Source organism: Alternaria conjuncta, assembly GCF_024043145.1.
Source record: "Alternaria conjuncta strain BMP 0040 chromosome Unknown scaffold_3, whole genome shotgun sequence".
In the NCBI taxonomy this organism is placed as follows: Eukaryota; Fungi; Ascomycota; class Dothideomycetes; order Pleosporales; family Pleosporaceae; genus Alternaria; species Alternaria conjuncta.
Genome location: NW_026250092.1, coordinates 743,589 through 763,032, shown reverse-complemented (window position 1 = coordinate 763,032; position 19,444 = coordinate 743,589). Strand labels below are relative to the sequence as shown.

The following is a 19,444-nucleotide window of genomic DNA, read 5'->3' as shown; positions in this document are numbered from 1 at the left end:
AACAAGGTCGTCCATATCGTTCACTGTCCACTCCAGTTGCCTTCTCCATTCCTACCGCCTCTCGTTTTTCTGGTTGATGTGCGTCTCCATTGTGATTTCTCCAACTCTGCATTCCTCATCAGACACCTTTCCACCACCCTTTATTCTCCAAGTGTTGAACACCTTGTCGCTCTTCTCGTTTTCCGCGGATAGATCATCGCGGAGCCGTACTGGCTGAAGGTTGCCCATGCCGTAGTCCTGGTCGATCTCCGACTTCGTAGACACACCTTTTTCAGTCTTCAGCAGAGACATTGTCATGCTGAAGAGACTAGGCTTCTTTTTCGATTCTCTGTTCGGGTCGTTGACCCATTGTGGTGTTCGCATGTTCGAAGGACGTGACGGGCCGAAGGAGGAGTTGCTGAATCCGAATTTCTCGGAAACTTGTCGCCAGAGGGGACGGAGAGTAGCGAGGGAACCGGCTGTGATGGCGAGACCCTGTTCGATGTCCGACCAGATTGCTATATCGACCGTGGCCCAGAGGAAGTCGGGGTTCTTGAAGTCCATAACGTAGCCCATGCGCACACAGACTGCGACACTAGCACTGCAAGGTTGTTAGGAATCGTATGCTGAAGTGATGACAAGAAAACTTACACGCAGGCCATTCCGAGAATAGGAATCAAAAGGACTCTGGTCTTGACGGACATGTTCAAGCCCCAAATCAGGAAGAAGGGTAGGATAGCAAACGTGAAGTCGCTAATGACCGAGATTGCGCTGTACAGGAACGTAAGACCGATGATGACGTCTACGTTGATGCATGTCCCTGCTGGGTTGTTCTTGTCCCAGAAGAAGCTGATCGGGTGGCATTGGAAGAGGGTGACGAAGAAGAAGACGAGGCCGCACAGCACCGTGAGGCCCATCGCAGCGTAAATGATGTACCTGAATGAGGAGCATGAAGTCAATTACTGGATCTTGTGAGACTAACGCAAAGGCATGGCTTACTTGTGCAGTTTCTTAACAGTGACACGGAGAAGGAACAGGCCAATGGACATCTTTGACGTAATCATTGCCCAGCAGTACGCGATGTAGCAAAGCCACCAGTACTATACATACTGTTAGAATTGAGATCGAGACAAGTTCAAAGGTTCGCACATACCCTCATTGCTTTGTACTGTTGCTCACTCGAAAGCGTGTCCATATGGCGTCCAGTGCCATAGTGGATACCGCCAATTGCGCAAGTAGCAAACATAACATGAGCACACAATGCGGCCACCATCCACCAGTCGTCTGCTCCGAAAGCTTTAACGATACGGGCTCGTACGTAAACTCGCAGGACAGTGGTAATGAACGCTAGCGAGACGAACGTTGAGCACACCTGCGGATGTCAGTCAATGGTCTCCACTTCCTTCAGCGTCTTTGAACATACCGCCTGCAGTTCAGGTCCTCGGTTCGCAAGTTCGTGCCTTGAAGCCATGGTGAAGGCGTGAATTCGGGCAAATCTGGTTCACCCCCAGGTTCTGAAGAATCCGGCGGGTTTTGGCTCCATATACCTCGTACCCGGGCCCTTGGGTACCAGCCAAGTTCAGTCAGCCCACAGTCAAGCGAGTCTCGATTCGATGGGTGCCCAGGGGAAGGGCGGCTCGTGGGCCTGCCCTGTGCTACTGAATCAGGAATGGCAAACACCGCCGGCATGTCAGAGCAGGGTCCGCTTGCACGCCATGCTGATCAACGCCCAGACGTTGCGATAGGACATCAGGGATGTTGTGGCGATTATTCCCGCGGCTTCGCAGCTGCTGTTCTGGGAGTTCTCCTACCACGTTATCCGCCTGAATCATAGACGATCATAATTTGTTGATGGAGAACTGCGGCTCGTGAAGCTCCCGCAATCTAGACTACCCGCGCACAATTAACGTCGACGGACTCCGTTCCGACAATCAAGTGCCCGCTTTGGCTGCAGACGTCAGAGTTTTCGGTGCTCAAGTTCCCGTGTTCAAGTTCCCGTGTGTGCAAGCCTGTGGATCCGCTCTGGTCCCACAGGCTGACCTCGATGTTGATTTCTAACATTGGTGAATGCCGGTTAAATGCCAAGCGTCAATGTCGCGTGGCCCAGGAACAGGAGGGATCCGCGTTTTCCTCAGGGACGATAGTCAACGCATGTGTACATGCGCAGGTGCATACTAGACGTGACTCTGTTGGGGACGAAATTTCCGGCGGGGCGTGCTAAGCGAGGCGATCTAGCACGATCTTGGTAAGACACGTGGAAGCTACAGGGTAGCGGAGGACGTCGGCGACCGTTAGCGGCAGATCGTGAAACTGTGCTTCCAGATACCGAGGCATGACTGGGTGATGATTGGGAGATGGGACACGACTCATCAGCAATGCATACCAAGGCACTTAGAGACGGCTTGTTCAGTAGCGGAACTGTCACTCGGGTCATCATTAACCCCTTGAAGGCGACGGAGGCGACTCCGAAACAGTACGTAAGGCTGTTGACATCTGATCGAAAGGGGAACGCCCAAGGAATGATACGAGCGATGAACCACGAGTCGTACTGACATCGTTGACAGATTCGGACAGATCAGTCCGATATGGAAACGAGCTGCATCTATCCGCTCGAAAAGACACCAACACGGACGATGCTGGCCAGCCATCCTTGTGTCTTTCACACCGCAGCACCTATCTACACCCAGATAGAAGATCGTCCTGATAATCAGCCGGAGGATTTCGTTGGCCAAGTGAACACGGAGGACACGGCATGAAGCCCAACTGGCCAGGAACCATATGCGTTCAACGACGATCGCATCCTAACGTAATGTTTTGGGTCATCACGAACTGCCCGGCCCTCTACGAGTTCCCACTACTCAGGATTGCGTCGGCAGTAGCAGCTCGCGTTAACACTAACATCAGCTACAGCAAGTGCTATCCTGAGTTGCTGCCCAATGATTCCCGCCTCGTCTTTTCGACCCAAGGTTATCAAACTCTCATGGTAGCCGCGCAGGGCCCATACGTTGTTCGGATGTTGCCTTGCCCGCGGTAGCGTATCATCGAACCCAAGGTCTGCTTTATAGGCCGCTGCCGCATCCTCTATTCGGCCCTGCTCCAACAACAGAGCGGCATAGGCGTGTCGTGTCGGCTGCATCCAGGGCCATGGCTCGGCGTACACCAGGTCGTCGTCACGCTGGATGGCTGTTTCAAGGTGTCTGAAAGCTTCCTCGTAGTTGCCTTTGCGGTACTCAAGTTCGCCGTCCAACATTGCTATGCCAACTTGAAGGACGATATTAGACCTGCATGGGTTAGTATGCCCTTATAGCCCGCCATTCCGGATAGTTTGACTGTATGCACCGTACCTGTTTGGAAAATCCCCGCATATCCGAGATGCTGGAATACGTTCAACTGCTTCGACCAGAGCGTCGTGTTCCTTCTGTGCCTTCACGATATCGCCAGTAACGGCATACGCAATACCTTTGCCATAATGCGTCATAGCCGTTGTCACACAGTGAAGATCTCTATCCGATGGCATCTCGAGTGCGATGAGATCTTGCCATTGCCCGAAGCGAACCAGGACATGTACACGAACTGATGCAAAGTTCTCCAGCCAGTCTGCCATGGGCGGACTCTCGATGCGCAGAAGCGAGACAGGCAGCGAGGCTTCCATGCGGTCGACCACATCTAGCGCAACCTTCAGTTGCCCCGCAAACATCGCTGCGTATATGAGCGAGTGATAGTTGTGCATCATGTAAAATGAGTAGAAGTTTTGTGCTCCATGCTCGGAGACATACTTCTCATCTGCAAGGCAGGCTTGGGTGTTAGCGTCTATGGCACGTCGATAGTCGCCAACAAGGATATCCAGATGGGACGGCATATGTCTACAGGTCTCTAGAGTTAGTATGTGCTTTACGGAGGCTTCTTGCATGCACTTACAGCAAATGTCCTCCGTCGGGGGTAAGATGTCTTAGCTGATCTGCACAGATAAGAGCTACTTCAGGCGTTGCTGACATCTCCATCAAATGAATGTACAGGTGGAGAACTCCCGGGTGCAGATGTGAGCCGTCCTGCTGTAAAGCCTTTTCGAGCACGGTCTTCGCCTCTAAAGAGCGAGCACCTGGCGTCGGTTGGCCCGTCTTGAGATCCCATAGATTCCATGCCGAGAGACAGACAAGAGAGTCTGCGTAGAGAGACGCCACGTCAAGGTCGTCAGAGAAACGCTCGTAAACACCCTCCATAGCTTTGGCATACTCTTCATTACATGCTTGGAACGCAGCCTCATCTAGACCTTTCGGCACGCGCACTTGGACGGCGTCGATCAGGGCTCTTTCCAGATCCGACGCACTGGAGGCGTGTAGTTCGGCCTTTTCGTTCGCTTCATTTATCTTTCCTAGTGTGGCCTTGAGTTCTTTCTCGTCAAACAAGTCCCAAGGCTTGTTGTAATTCGGTCCGAGGGCGAACGCGAGCTGCGCCGATCAGCTGGGTTTACAAGACATCCCTTGGAGACCATCAGAAACCTACACCCCAATAAGCTATCGCGCAATTCGAGTCTTCGCTGATAGCTCGTTCAAAGCATCGGGCTGACTCCTCATGGTGAAAGGCGTAGCACCAGACCAAACCGCGATCGAACCATGTTTGCGAATCTGGGCTGGAGGTGCTAATCTTGCGATGGTAAGAACCCAGATCGTACTGGTAGGAAGTTGAGTCGCGCATCGTGGTTATCGCTGGGTAGGTGTATGAAAGGCGGGAAGCCGACGGGTCGGCCGGAGGTGGGGCCCGAGTGGGGTCTTTCCTTGGCCTCTCTTCCGAATTCCCGCGAGGATGGCCCCCAACCCAAACATCACTCGCAGGCCACTGCCATCACATTAACACCCGGCCTGCCGTGATCAAGCAATCGCTGACCGATGGAATTTCTCTTGCTTTTTGTGTGACTACCTCACTATCCAGGCAGCTATTAATATAAGTTTCTTCGAATTGGCCCCAGTGTTGTACACGTGTTGCTATCTATAGCGCCTGAAACTTCCCTCACGGCTTCAGGCAGATGGGATCACGTAGATATCCGCGCTGTATTTTCTTGGAAAGCTCTTATTTGGTCGCCGACGCACATCGTGGCAATTACGATCATGTTCGATGTTATTTATATATTGGTGCAGCGCCTTGAGGGGAAGCCCCGCGGGAAAGCGTGCTTATCTCGTCCCGACTGTTTCCCCTCCAACATACGTACCTATCTGTCCAAAACCACGTTTTCGACAAGCGCTTTTGGACTTCATGTTTTCTACTATCAATATGCATGATGCGCAAGTTCTGGTCCCGCCAGCTTCTTAGTGAGTGCAAATTGCGACGCACTGAAAGGAAGTGGATAATGGGGGCCAGAAGTTGCCCTTGCCGTTCGTGCATACTGTGAGGTCACACGGCTGAGGTTGGCACCACTGGCGGTCCAACAGGCATCTCTCATCAACAGCTCCATGGGCGTGGCTGACTAGACCTGGGGCGCTTTCTACGCTGTTGTAGTTTCAGCTCACTCAGCCATTTGTAGCAGCCTTCCGCTCCATAATCGTCTGGATGCGATTCATCTTTCCCACTCACCATGTACTGAGTTTCTAGTGTACATACAAACTCCAAGATGAACGACGGAAGATCGATATCCCCCGAGTTTAGTCGCTCGTCTGCCACTTCGACAAGAAGGTTCGGCTCTTCGCGGAGACCTATGTCCTTCGCAGCAACGCATAGCTTCGCAGACGATGCGGATGCTTCTGAAGAGCCTCTCGTACACTCCAACTCTACACGTCATCTCAGTAACGACCCTGCCACCGAGCGAGCAACTGCAGTCTCGAATCACAGTCCGGATGTCCTAAGTCTTGAGAAAGCAAGCAAAAAGTCTTATCGACTTCGCAAAACCATGCTCTCATGGATTTTTGAGATTCTTGCATTGATCGCAAGCGTTGCCTCAATCGCTGCGATCGTCATCATTCTCATTGGTCAGAACAACAAGCCGATCACAGCCTGGACCTTCATCTTCACGCTCAACACCTGGGTAGCCGCTCTCGGCACGGTAGCAAGAACCGCTCTGGCATTTTCTATGAGTGCCTGCGTTGGACAGCAGAAATGGAGCTGGCTTAATCGAAGGTCAGATTCTGTGCTTGCATTCGAGAGGTTCGACGAAGCAAGCCGAGGACCCTGGGGCGGGTCTCGTCTTTTCGTTTGGTTACGTTTCAGGTAAAGACACCTGACACCGTTAGCACGTATCGCAAAACTGAATTACTTGCAGACACTGGGCAGCATTGGGTGCTCTAGTCACCGTAGGTATGTCATACCAGGTCGACCTACACCACTTTTGATAGCAAGCTTACAGCACTTGTTAACGCGAGACGCTGCAGGATACATTAGAATCGTGCTGACATAACTGCGCTTTTGTAGGTACAGTCGCGTTCGATCCCTTTTTCCAGGCGGTCATTTCTACCTACGGGAAGCTCGATGACATAGCGGTAGGCTCCAGCGCTGTCGATATTGGGTCGTTCTCTAACGCTACGATCGGTCGAGCTTTGAGAGTTGACGGTGGATACGTAATCGAGGATCCAAGCGGACCCTTAGGTGCTAGCAAAACACCGTCTGGTCTTTTGCAATACACGTACACTGAGAGTCGGCCAGATTTTGGTATCGTCAGCTCTGTCAATGCAGGGTTCTATAATGCATCCACGAACACCCCCAACACTGTCGCCTTTACTTGCGCTACTGGTAACTGTACCTGGCCAGCCTTCGTCTCGGCTGCAGTGTGCAGTTCTTGCAAGGATGTCTCTGATACGCTCGTGTTCAATGGGTCGCATGGATCGAACGGGTCAACTATCGCGGGCGCCACAAATGTTTACTTCGAAGGGCAAGTATCCCCGTGCGAACTGCATGTGATATATAAACTGACCTTGTAAATCCGGATCCAGACCGTACTCCGTTTTCTCCCTACCAGAGACTGAGATCAAGAACTTCAATGGATTGTCGAAAGTAGACGACAACGATTGGTATAAGTATACTAGCGGTGCTGGAACAGGGACTCCCCTAACCTTTATGACGGTAAAGACTGGGTCTACTGCACGCCAAACTCTGAAACATTCTGACGTGCAAACTCTGATGATGAGCTTCAAAATCATCAAAGCTGCTGATGACTGGGTCAAATCGAAAGTACCATGGGAGTCGTCACATCCTGTCGCAACAGAATGCGCGTTGTATTTCTGTTCGAACATCTACCAAGCCAGTAGTAAGAACGGTGTAGTTGAAGAGAACGTCATCGGGTCTTGGGCTGTTCGAGACCCTGACTCACACAAAATATACAAAAGCACCGGATCTCTGGACTCGGAAGATGAAAGGTACATTGATAGCACCGGGTACGACCTATACAATCCTACCATAGATTTCCCGCGACACGACCTTCGGCTTCTCATCCCTCCCCAACAGGCGGGGGGCTTCTCTCCAATGGCGGCACAAGAAGTCAACATATCTCACGCGCTTCTCCGAAGTACTATCGACTATCTCCACTCCTTCACGAGCTATGCTGTAAAGTTCAATGGCGACCCACCGCCCTCTGTGATCGCCTTTCCAGATAGAGCTGCACCGGCTTTCGTGGACGCGTTATGGAACTCGACAAACCTGACCACAACATTCGAAAATGTGGCCCGTAGTCTCACAAACCAGATTCGCAATACCTCACCCGATCGACTGGAGGGTGTCACACAACGCTGGGTCACACACGTACGTGTCGACTGGGCATACATGGCTTTTCCAGTCGCGATGCTCTCGATAGGAATCCTATACGTGATTCTCGTCATAATCGAGTCTGCACGACTGAGAATACCAGTGTGGAAGGAGTCCGCGCTTCCCACACTAACGTATGGATTCGACAATGAGACACAACGGCTGCTGAGGGAGACGGCACACTACAAAGGAGATAAGAAGGTTAAGACGAGTGTGAGGTACGACCTGGATGAACAGGAAGACTGTTTGAGATTGATGGCTGATTAGAAGATGGCTGTTTGATAATCTTCAGGCGCGTCAATGTCCGGGCAGATATGAGGGGTTTAGCGCGTTCTGGAATGGGAAAGCTCCAAATTCTTCAGGGCGGCAATTTTGGAAGGAAGTCGCGTTCTCATGATAATGACATCAATGCACAAGAGCTTCGATGTTTCATCCCTTTTGCTAGGTGGCAGTGACCGCGTGAGGTTCGTGTCATAGACCCAAGTGGCACGCGATGGGGTGGCTGGTCGATAATCGCGCTAGCATCTAGTTACGTCACCCCACTTCGTTCCGATCGTGAGAGGACTCATTCCGAGCACTGCATCGCTCAGATCACGCCACGAAGTGAGTCAACGTATCAAACCTCCACCACAGCTTGAAGTGACCAATGCTCGCATCCAGGTGTACAAGCATCCTTAATAGATATCCGAGAGCCGTCCCAACTACGAGTTCCATACGCTACTTCGCATCACCCTTCTTTGCACAACATCCTCCACAACGACGAAAAAGCATGCTGCACTCAGCCACCGAGTCAGCGAAGAAGATCTTCGCACCAACAAGCAACTCCGAAGACCCCGGCCATGCAACCCAATACAACAAAGGCGCACTGGACCGTGAGGACCTCCTCCCCTCGCCAACCGACCAGTTCCACAAGTGGTTCCAGGAAGCCCAGGCCAACAACGTCTACCAGCCCGAAACCGTCGTCTTGTCCACCGCAGAACTGCCCAGTGGCAGAGTGTCAGCACGCACGCTCTATATGAAAGAGCTGGACGAGCGCGGCTTTGTCATCTACTCAAACTTCGATACAAGTCGCAAGGCGAGCGACATACGAAGCAATCCTCACGCGGCATTGACTTTCCACTGGCGCGAACTGGAGCGTCAAATTCGTGTCGAAGGAACGGTAGAGCGGCTTACGAATGAGGAGTCGCAGGTTTATTACGATACGAGGATTCGCGGTTCAAGGATTGGCGCGTGGGCAAGTCAGCAGAGTAGTGTGATTGAGAGTAGGGAGCAGCTAGAGAAGAGAGTAGAGGATGTGGAGAAGAGGTTCGATGGCAAGGATAAGATCCCCGTGCCGGAGTTTTGGGGCGGGCTGAGAATTGTGCCGGATATGGTGGAGTTTTGGCAGGGACGGCCAAGTCGACTGCATGATCGCTTTGTTTACAGAAAGGTTGGCGGGGAGGACAACACCGAGAAGATGAAGGGGGCAGAGTGGAAGATTGAGAGGCTGAGCCCGTAAGGAGGGAAGGCTCGCACTCAAGTCAGCTGTTTTCGTGCTAGGCGGAGGGTCAGAAATCATCGCAAGATCAAACATCAGATCGAAAGCCAACGGAAGTTAAAGCTACGAACAGAAGCATTGAATATGCTATGGTATCATTCATTCCTTTTGATCATGCGATAAGTCATAAAGTATAGACAAGACGTTTCCCAACCGCTTAGACCTCTCCATATAACGCCAGAAAATGTTCATAAATTTTCATAAGAACGACGAGATGCGACGAAATCCATCAAGACCTCCAACTTCACACCAAGCTGATAGGCTTACTCGCCATCTGACTCCATTTCCGCAGTCTATGAGGGTGTTAGCAATGCATCTCATGAATGGTCTGATTCCTTGGAACTTACGTTGTCGTGGAAGTTTGTTCCATGAGTGGTCTCGTTGATGTAGCCCTTCCTGATGACGAAGTCACCGAAGTGCTCACCCTCGTTCCTCTCCTTAGCGTACTGCTTGATCATAGGCTGCAGGATCTCAAGGATCTCTTCTTCCTTGATCGAGCTCCTGTAAAGCTTGTTCAGCCTTTGACCGTGGTAGCCACCACCAAGGTACATGTTGTACGCGCCATAAGCCTTGCCGACGAAAGCAATCTCAGCAAGCCAGGGACGTGCGCAACCGTTAGGGCAACCAGTCATGCGCATAACGATGCTGTCTTGTCGTAGCCCAGACTCTTCGAGCGTGCCCTCGAGCTTGGAGATCAGCTCAGGTAGGTAACGCTCAGACTCAGCCATAGCAAGACCGCAAGTGGGGAAGGCAACACAGGCGGAACTAGACAACCTCATTGCAGAGAAGTTGGTGTTGTCAAGCTTCCACTTCTTGAGCAGCTCTTTCATAGCAGACAGGTCTTCGTCGGCGACGTTGGCTAAGATCAAGTGCTGGTTACCAGTCAACCTGAACTCGCCCTTGTGTACCTTCGCCACCTCGATCAGACCAGTCTTCATTGGGAAATCGGCAGTGTCTTCAATGCGGCCGTTCTCAATGAAGAAAGTGAAGTGGTTGAGACCAGTCTCGTCCTTCTGCCAGCCAAAGGTGTCGATGTTGCTTTGGAACTTGAAAGGTCTGGGCTCGTCGAACTTCTGTCCCCAGAGCTCTTCGACCTTTCCCTTGAAAACATCGATACCCATGTCATCAATGGTGTACTTGAGACGGGCGTGCTTCCTGTTCTTGCGGTCACCGTGGTCACGTTGGACGAGCATGATCTTCTCGCAAGCAAGGTGCACTTGGTCGGCTGCGACGTAGCCGAACATGCTTCCAGTTCGCGGGTAGGTCTTCTTGTTGTTGTGCGTCACACCCATACCGCCACCAGCAAGTAGGTTGAAACCTACGAGGTTATCATCCTCACCCTTGATGGCAATGAGACCAATATCGTGAGCGTAAACATCGGTGTCGTTGTGAGGTGGAATGGCAATGGTGATCTTGAACTTTCGCGGGAGGTAGAGAGGGCCATAGAGTGGCTCGTGGTCCTGGACAGCTTCACCAGCGATCTTGCGCTTCTCCTTTGTCTCATCATCCTCCAGCCAAATCTCGTGGTAGGCAGTGGTAGAGGGAAGAAGGTGGTCGCTAATCTTCTGTGCAATGTTCTGAACCTGGCCGTGGTACTTCGACTGAGTAGGGAGAGAACTGCACATGACGTTTCGGTTGACATCACCGCAAGCCGCGATAGTGGTCATCAAGGCTTTGTTGATAGCCTGCATAGCCGGCTTGAGCTTACCCTTCACAACGCCGTGGAATTGGAAGGTTTGGCGAGTGGTTAGCTTCATGGTCTCGTTACCGAGCTTGGTGCTAATCTCATCCATCTGCAGCCATTGCTTGGGCGTCGAGACACCACCAGGTAGTCGGCAGCGGATCATGAAGGAGTATGCTGGCTCGAGACCTTGGGCCTTACGTTGGTCGCGAAGATCACGGTCATCTTGCATGTAGGTTCCGTGGAACTTGGTGAGCTGTTGATCGCTTGCAGAGATGGCACCGGTGCTGGTGTCGGCCAAACCCTCCTCAATGGTTCCTCGGAGGAAGTTTGAAGCGGCCTTCATATCCTCGTTGGTCAGCGGCGCCGGTTCCTCAGGAATGTTCTCGACGTTGGCAACACCAAGCTGCTCCCAGAGTTTTGGCTCCCACTCAGAGTACGCAGTCTGGTACGCATCTGGGTCCTGGTCGTCTCCAAGACCACACTCGGCCAAAGGCTTAGCACCAAGAGTGAGCAGACGAGCATGTAGGTCCTTTGCGGGCTTGTTGTAGTAGATCTTGTCCTCCTTGCGTGGCCAGTAGTGACTGTCACCGAGACCGAAAACACCAAAGTTGACTGTTGCAAGATCCAGATCCGTAGAGTCCTTGACGGTCTCCCAGAACGTGCGACCATTCTGAGGGAACTCTCCTTGACCAGCTACACTAGTCATCAGGATGACGTTCTGCTCGTTAGGCAGATCTTCGATTGGGAAGTCGTCCATAGCCATGACCATAGTCTTGAGACCACGAGCCTTGCCGCGATTCCCTAGCCGCTTGGCTAGATTCTCAGCATTACCGTTGTCGGAAGCGAAGAGAATGGTCATAGGATCGCCCTGGAGTCCTTCAAGAAGCTTGCTGTAAGCATCCTTGGCCTTGCGCTTTTGCAGTTGCCTGACTTCGGTTCCGTAGGATCCAGAGATGTTGGATGAGAACTCGGGATGTCTCTTCATGACCTGAGACATGTAGTTGTCACGGGACAGGAACTCCTCTAGCTCCTTCTTGATTCGCTCCGAGTCAAGTTTGAAGTTCTCTTCACCCTTCTCCTCGGCGCGTGGGTCCCATCGGTACAATGGCCAGTAACCAAGGTCAACAGCCTTCTTGGTCTCTTGCAAGACAGTCAGGGGCGTGTCGTTCTCCTTCTCGTAAGGCAGGTAAGCAAGCACGACGGAGGGACCGTTGAATTTGTCAGCCTCGATCATGGCCTCAAGAACCTGGGTGTAAGAGCTGTATACAGCGACCGATGCCACGTAAGCGTTGCCGAAGTTCATTGCGTACAGACCAATGTCCTTCTTCCGCCTCGCAGCGTCGGCGGCTGCGCGCTCGGAATACGGTGTTGAGTCGACGATGAGCATGTTGACATTCTCGCCAGAGGCAAGGACGTGGTGCACACCAGAGTTACCCAGGTCGTACGCCCAGGCGTCCGAGCCAATCAACCATGGTGATTCCTTGTAGAACAGCTTCTTTGATGACAACAGCTGACTGGCAGCGGGCGAACCGTCAGTACCCAAGCGTGCGATGACCTCAGAGGCCAAGTCGTTAGCCTTGTCGGTATCATCGGCGTTCAGTGCCCACTTCGACAGCCACTCTCTGGGCGCTTGGGTGGTGAAAGCGTTCTCCTTGGAAGCAGCCGCAGCCTCATCCACGAATCGCTGACGATGTTCCTTGCGCGCTACTAGCGAGCCGAATCCGTACTCTGGGGTGGAGGAGATCTCGTTGGAGATACCGGCGTGCTGCGAACCAAGCTGGTTAGCAATGTGAAGCTTCTCACCAAAGACCTGGTTCAAGATCTTCATGTAGGCGTTCTCTAACCCTGGTTGCTCGACCTTGATAGCCTGGGGCTCCGGTCCATCGAGGTTGCCGATGACGAGGTTTTGTACAGGCGTCTCGCTCATCAAGTTCTGGTAAACGCCGCGCATTGCTTGCGACACAGTGTCCTCGTTGATGTAGCCAAGTTGGTATCCGACAACCGTAGGGGAGGCGCCACCGGTCGACTTGAGCGACATCAGAAGGTCGAGCAGTACAGGGCCCCATCGGGTAGTCTTTCGTCGAACTTGCTCCAGCACTGCGATCCTCTTAAGCGACCGGGGAAGCAAGGGGGCAAGGGACGCACCCAACCAGGGACGGTATAGCCTGGCTGTGATGACGGCTGTGTTGGCGTATGCCTTGGTCTCCTCCACGCTGTCCAACTCGGTGGCCCAGACGGCAGTGTCGGCACCAAAGAGGAAGATGGCGGCCTCCTCGTTACCAGTGCCAGAGAAAGCAAAGGCATCGTAGCTTCGTCCGGTGGCATCGCGGATGGTTCCCCAAATCTGTGTGGCGAAGCGGTAGATGTCCTCGGATGAAACGGGCTTGGAGATCAATGACTCCACTGTGGTTGCCGAAGATACTGACGCGCCGCTGGTGCTAGCATCGCGCTGCGACGAGCCAGAAGAGGAATCGGCGCGTTGGCTGTTCCTCTCCGATGCAGGAAGCGACTTGGGATGCTCGGGAAGGCTGACAGGCGCTGCTGCTGGAGCGGCATTGACAGCCTGACTCCGAGCGAAGGACAGTGTCGGGTTCCTGCCATCGTCGGCGTAAAGTGTGGTCTCCTCCGACTTGGTGTTTTGGTATGCCGCCACCGCGTCCAAGTCGATGACGCTTCGGACCAGGTCGGCATCCTCTACCTCAACAGTCTTCTTGAAAGCGGTCGCGCCCGAATCGAAGAAGTGGATGACACCCTTGCCCGACTTGATGGCCAAAGCATGGGCAGTGAGTGCAAGATCTTGCAACTCCTGTAGTGTCTCGGATTGGATGAAGGCGAATCCAGACTGTCTGATCGAGGTGATGTCGGAGAAGTCAGGGAAGCCCGAGGGCGCCACTGATACGTGGAGGACGACGGGGTATTGTGCGAGCTTGTAAAGATGCGGTATCGACTTTACGAGAATGGACGAGGTTGTGGTGACGCTGGTGAGCTTGCCCGAGCGGATGGGCTGGAAGACGGAGAGCAGAGGGTCGGCATTTTGGCGGACAGTGAGGATCTGGGGAGGATGTCAGTGCGAGCCATTTGGCTGCAGTGAGCATGCGAACACACCTCTGGCTGTGTCTTGCAAACAACGCTGGGCGCGTTGTGCTTCTGGAGTCCCCGCAGAGGCTCAGAGAACTCGGACTCGGTTGTGAAGGAAGGGACGACCGATACGATCACGTCGGAGGCCAGGTGGGCAATTCGGGCCACTACGCAGCATGCAGGTCAGTATATGTGCATTTGCAGCCTCCCACTACTCTCCCATGGCGACATGATGGGGTAGAGCATTGGTGGGGCGAATGGTTGCGGGGACGTACCAGCCTCTCCTGCAGTCGAGATAGACCCCATATTGACTGCGAATTCAGGGTTGACGGTAACAGTAAGGAAATGTCTACGGGGGAGACGAGCAGTAGTAGTACTTCGGACCGTCGGCGACAGTCCTCATAGTCAGCGGCAACGGCAGTGGAAAAATTCCCTTTAAGAGGTCATGACAACGCGTGCCGAAAGCACGCAATTCTTTAGTGCAAGTCAGGGTCTGGGGCGAGGGCCGAAGAGCGGCGAATCAGACCATCATAGATGCGCGTTCGGTGTAATCAATCAGCCTAGATCGCCTTGTAGAGCTCGACGCGAGCCTCAAGACCGAATTTCTCCCATGGTGCATCTCGTGGTGGAGCCCCGTCCGATGGCCGCTGCGATGCTTACTGTCCGCTGCCTGAGTGGCCAGGTGAGGCAGCCGCCGCCTTGCCGCATGGAGATGTGCCGAGGATCCAGTCCGCTTATCGATAAGGCACCGGCTACCTCCACCTGTTCGCCTCTCCTGGCACGGCCGACACACGCATCATGGCATGAACCAGCACCCCCGTACGGCCAATCGTCGACACTACCCCTACCGTAATCGCCTACATCTGCATCTGATGTCGTGATTAGCGCACTTTTGCTGCAATGAATACCGCCTCCGGATTTTCAGATCCCCTTGTCTCCGATACCCCGCTGCCCTTCGACGAGCTATGCACGCGCATCAATGACCGCATAGTCACGTTTCTCGACGCGACAGATGTGTCTGATCGCGTCAAGAATGTGCAGGAGCAGACGCGAACCTCGCTGAGGGTCATAGGAGAGGCTCTGGAGAAGTACAGGTTGGTGCTGACCATGTAGGCGGCGTGCGGAAGCTAGGGACTGACAGCTACGTAGTCTACCAGAGCTGTCTTTATCGTATAATGGCGGCAAAGACTGTTTAGTTCTTCTTATACTATACCTCTGCGCCATGCACAGGCGGGGTCTTACGCAGACCCCGAATCCCTCGTCCAGCATCGAAACCGCCGTACAATGCGTGTACATACAGGACGCACATCCCTTTCCCGAGGTCGAGGAGTTCGTCGCGCATAGTAGCAAGATATATTGGCTCGCCTTGCTAGAATACGCGAAACCCATGAAGGCTGCCTTCGCCGATTACTTGAAAGAAACGCCATCTGTCAAGGCGATCCTGGTGGGGACACGGCGGACGGATCCGCATGGCCAACATCTGAAGTTCTTTGACCCGACCGACTCCGGGTGGCCAGCCTTTGTGCGGATACATCCTGTCATAGACTGGCACTATGTGGATATATGGACCGTACGCGCAATAAACACACTGTATGATTTGCTTACTGACTTCTTCAGTTTATACGTTTCCTCAACATACCTTACTGCTCGCTATACGACCGCGGATATACCTCGTTAGGTGGAACTACTGATACTCACCCAAACCCAAAGCTCGTACGCCAGCCGTCTACGCAACAAGTACCCCAGACTGGGAATGGGACAGGCGCCTCGAAGCCGAAGTTTAGGCCGGCATACGAATTGGTGGATGACTACGAGGAAAGACTAGGCAGAGATAGGTAGACACATGTTGGTACTGCATTCCCACTGCACCTGCATTGTTTTGTTATTTGGCGCAATGGCGCTCGTTCCTGGTTGGTAGGAATGCTTACTACTCCGCGGGCAGCGATCGCTTCCCTGGATACACCTGGTCACTGTGTTGAGGCATGACACTTGTCAGCACGAGCTGATTTGATATATCACATCTATTGTACAGCCATCTATACGTCGCATCACATTATCCCCACTCGCATGGTTGTTTCTAAATCCACCGTCTTTTACTGAAATTCGTATCCAACACCTATCCGAGCGCCGTTCCATTGCCTTTTTCTTGCGTCGTTTCAATTGGACGGATATTTGGAAGGTATTTTGGTGCGACTGCAACGGCAGAGTACCTGTTGACAGCTACCGTAGCCGTTCACAATCACAGGAGCCGAGCATTGTCACGATACACATGTAACCGTGTTTGTGAGTCTTTTTTCTCATCGGGCTGTTACGCGCGTTCCCCGGGTGCATGTGCTGAGTCGTGATCGCATGGCTATCAATCGATAGCGCCCACGCGCAGTAACCTCGTGCGAACTCGGTCTATCATCCTGTGCAACAAGCACATGATTTGCACATTGATAAACGTTTTTGGCCATTCTGCCTGGTACGTTTAACTCTTCTATGTCAGTCGTACCCGAAGCTAACCTATGCGACGTGTACAGGAAAGCGACGATCAAGTTTTGCAGCAATCACACTATGGCCAGGGCAATGAATAGCGTAAAGTTGACGGAAACATAGCTATTGCGTAACAGGATATATTCGAGGCCAATCCAGGTTTTGGCATGTTAGAGGCGCCTCTCTGTCCACCATGCTTTTCAGAATCTGTCTTCCCATTATCTCCCTCTTGACGCTCGGAAACTGTTCAGATGCAATTCCAGACGTACACTCTGAACTTATCCCAGGACCAGGTTTCCCGTCTCTAGCATCTCTGAATCTTACTACAGCTGATCTACTTGAGTGGCCAATAGTACGAGGTTCCAGCGGTGAGCACGTATCCTTACAAGTACCTGTCGCATTTTCAGGTGGGAATCATCTAACACCCTGCAGCTCAAACCGCCACCTCAGACAATACACTGGTGTGCGGCCCGGAAGATAGATCCTATACAGACGTCAACAATCTCATTTCCTGCTTCAATTATCTTCGCATCCTCGGCAAAACTCTCTGTGAGTTCGACAGTAGAGAACCGAGAACGGTGTGTTGGCACGGGTTCAATGGCGTTGTCGTTGGTATAAGTACAACGGGTCAGCGTGAGAGTAGTTACTGGTATGCTTATCTCGCTCCTTTACCCCGCACAATCGACTATGAAACAGAACAAACCTGACTTGTATGGCATAGCATCGATCTTGCATGGAGTGTCTTGGCTGTCATTGACGGCTGCACGAGACTTGATCACAGTTGCGCTGGTTTTGCGGTTGCCAATGGCAATGGGAACATCATGGTTGGAGGTACTAATGCCGATTACGAAAACCGTGCCTGGATTTGAAGATTGAGGATGCCTCAATCGTTGCAGTCGTGTTCAGTCCTGGTGCCGGGGTCGATGTCGCGATGTTGACTCGCACCAAAATCAGAATATGGCCATGCGCATTATTCACAAGCATATTCTTTCAACGTCAACAGTATCAACGCGTTGCATTCTCCACCCCGCAACATTTCTTAAGCTAATGATATCCCCAGACTTGGCATCGTGATGCTAAATAGATGCAAATCTGGGGTCACCGGATTGAGCTAACTTCCTCCAACCAGGGGTTTCTCCGGACCGATATGCTTCGCATGCATCAGCCAACGCTCGGCCACAGCCGCGATGCGCGTCCTAACTACCCAATCAAGCTACACATTGGTCACGCGGAATGATTCATGTTACTCCATGTATTCAGGCGTTTTCGCGGCGACATTCGCCATCGAATCCCACCTAAGAGGGTTCATTGTTTATATGAAGTCGGTGGAGATCAAGCCACTCCTTGAGCTTCACGGAGATGATCAGCGAAAATTATTGCGGTCCAAACGCCGACGCCTTGTACATAATGGAGCTTCGACATACATATGGGTTTTGCCAGAACGACCAAGCACTCTCATCTTACATCGCAGCAAGTACCAGACATGAAACTTTCTACCTCCTTTCTACTCGTTGCGGTGGCTGCAGTCACAGCATCGCCTACCCCAACTTATCAGGATACACCAGCAAGGGCATTGGAGAAGAGAGCTAGCATTACAGATGCTGCTAATGTTGGTTTTGCGATGGCAAATGGCGGGACAAAAGGGGGAGCCGGTGGTCCTACTACAACTGTTAGCACTTTACCCCAGCTCTCGGCCGCGGCCAACTCCTCCGGACCTTTGAACATCGTAGTTCAAGGAGCCATCAGTGGTGCTGCAAAAGTACAGGTCGGCTCTGATAAGACCATCATCGGAAAGACTGGAAGTTGTATGCGATTAGCCCTTCTAAGTTGCATGAGCCCTGACTAACACTTTATAGCCTTGACTGGAATTGGTCTCACGATTCTAGGCCAGAAGAATGTCATCGTACGCAACATGAAGATCGGCAGAGTACCCGCTGAGTATGGCGATGCCACTACCATTCAACTCTCCACCAATGTATGGGTCGACCATTGCGACTACTATGGTGACGAGACTGTTGGCAAAGATACCTACGATGGGCTGGTCGATCTCTCGCACGCTGCGGACTTCGTAACTATCTCCAACACCTACTTTCACAACCATGTACGTCCTCATGTTCATCTTCACAAAAATACACATTGGCTAATACAGTACAGTCCAAAGGCACCTTGGTAGGCCATTCCGACAAGAACGCCGCCGAAGACACTGGCCACCTCCGCGTAACATACGCAAACAACCACTTCTACCGCGTCAACAGTCGCGGACCATTGCTCCGATTCGGCACAGCGCACATCTTCAACAATTACTACAACGAGCAGTCTACAGGTGTGAACACCCGCATGGGTGCGCAAGCCCTGGTTCAAAGCTCGGTCTTTGAGAATAGTGGCAAGAAGATGGTGTACACGGAGAGTAGCGCGGAAGATGGGTATGCAGTCGTGGAGGACGTGTTGTTTGGTGGGCAGAGCGCCAATTCAGCTCCCAAGGGTACACTAAGTGCGCAAAGCTTGCCCTACAAGTACGAACTTTTGGGAAGTGCGAACGTCAAGGCGGCTGTTACTAAGGAGGCGGGCCAAACCCTAGCTTTCTGAACAGATTGTATTTGGACAAGCCAGATATAAGTAATGGCACGCATGTACTCTATACCTCAGCCACTACTTTCTCTATTCATAAACTCTCCCGGTATAGGTTCTGCAAATCCTCACCCAAGTAACCTTCCCGAGCATCAAACTTGCTTATCATATTGAATACGCTCCGTTGGTCACTCCTCTCTATCAATATGTCCTTCACATCAACGTAGGCGAGTAGCGGACTAGATCCCAAATGATCAAAGATCGTGCTCCATGCACCGCTTTGGAGTTCCACGTCTGAAAGCACTACCGAAACAATGCTAGAGGTCGACGACGACTCTGAGATACCGGTAGACGGAGACAGGAGAGCAAGTAAGACTGAAGAAGGCGTTCTCGCACGG

The 19,444-nt window shown here is 52.4% G+C and overlaps 7 protein-coding genes across 7 annotated transcripts; 4 read left to right on the top strand and 3 right to left on the bottom strand.

Moving 5' to 3' along the window:
- Positions 1-51: 51 nt before the first annotated feature.
- On the bottom strand, positions 52-1,450 carry J4E85_002221 (uncharacterized protein; the record flags this gene model as incomplete). Its single annotated transcript, XM_051466501.1, has 5 exons — positions 52-580; positions 631-915; positions 979-1,079; positions 1,133-1,351; positions 1,403-1,450. 5 exons carry the CDS (start codon positions 1,448-1,450, stop codon positions 52-54), a joined length of 1,182 nt encoding a protein of 393 aa, XP_051329356.1.
- Positions 1,451-2,833: 1,383 nt separating this feature from the next.
- J4E85_002220 (uncharacterized protein) lies at positions 2,834-4,674 on the bottom strand (the record flags this gene model as incomplete). The annotated part of the gene is made up of 4 exons (XM_051466500.1): positions 2,834-3,260; positions 3,324-3,842; positions 3,898-4,427; positions 4,483-4,674. 4 exons carry the CDS (start codon positions 4,672-4,674, stop codon positions 2,834-2,836), a joined length of 1,668 nt encoding a protein of 555 aa, XP_051329355.1.
- A 2,751-nt stretch (positions 4,675-7,425) lies between these two features.
- Positions 7,426-7,971, top strand: J4E85_002219 (uncharacterized protein; the record flags this gene model as incomplete). The annotated part of the gene is made up of 1 exon (XM_051466499.1): positions 7,426-7,971. The coding sequence occupies one exon, from the start codon at positions 7,426-7,428 to the stop codon at positions 7,969-7,971; it is 546 nt and encodes a 181-aa protein (XP_051329354.1).
- A 502-nt stretch (positions 7,972-8,473) lies between these two features.
- Positions 8,474-9,202, top strand: J4E85_002218 (uncharacterized protein; the record flags this gene model as incomplete). The annotated part of the gene is made up of 1 exon (XM_051466498.1): positions 8,474-9,202. One exon carries the CDS (start codon positions 8,474-8,476, stop codon positions 9,200-9,202), a length of 729 nt encoding a protein of 242 aa, XP_051329353.1.
- Positions 9,203-9,504: 302 nt separating this feature from the next.
- J4E85_002217 (uncharacterized protein) lies at positions 9,505-14,309 on the bottom strand (the record flags this gene model as incomplete). The annotated part of the gene is made up of 4 exons (XM_051466497.1): positions 9,505-9,534; positions 9,589-13,977; positions 14,031-14,170; positions 14,279-14,309. The coding sequence occupies 4 exons, from the start codon at positions 14,307-14,309 to the stop codon at positions 9,505-9,507; spliced, it is 4,590 nt and encodes a 1,529-aa protein (XP_051329352.1).
- A 594-nt stretch (positions 14,310-14,903) lies between these two features.
- On the top strand, positions 14,904-15,842 carry J4E85_002216 (uncharacterized protein; the record flags this gene model as incomplete). Its single annotated transcript, XM_051466496.1, has 3 exons — positions 14,904-15,097; positions 15,153-15,573; positions 15,621-15,842. The coding sequence occupies 3 exons, from the start codon at positions 14,904-14,906 to the stop codon at positions 15,840-15,842; spliced, it is 837 nt and encodes a 278-aa protein (XP_051329351.1).
- Positions 15,843-17,961: 2,119 nt separating this feature from the next.
- On the top strand, positions 17,962-19,064 carry J4E85_002215 (uncharacterized protein; the record flags this gene model as incomplete). The annotated part of the gene is made up of 3 exons (XM_051466495.1): positions 17,962-18,283; positions 18,335-18,579; positions 18,633-19,064. 3 exons carry the CDS (start codon positions 17,962-17,964, stop codon positions 19,062-19,064), a joined length of 999 nt encoding a protein of 332 aa, XP_051329350.1.
- Between the last annotated feature and the right edge of the window lie 380 nt (positions 19,065-19,444).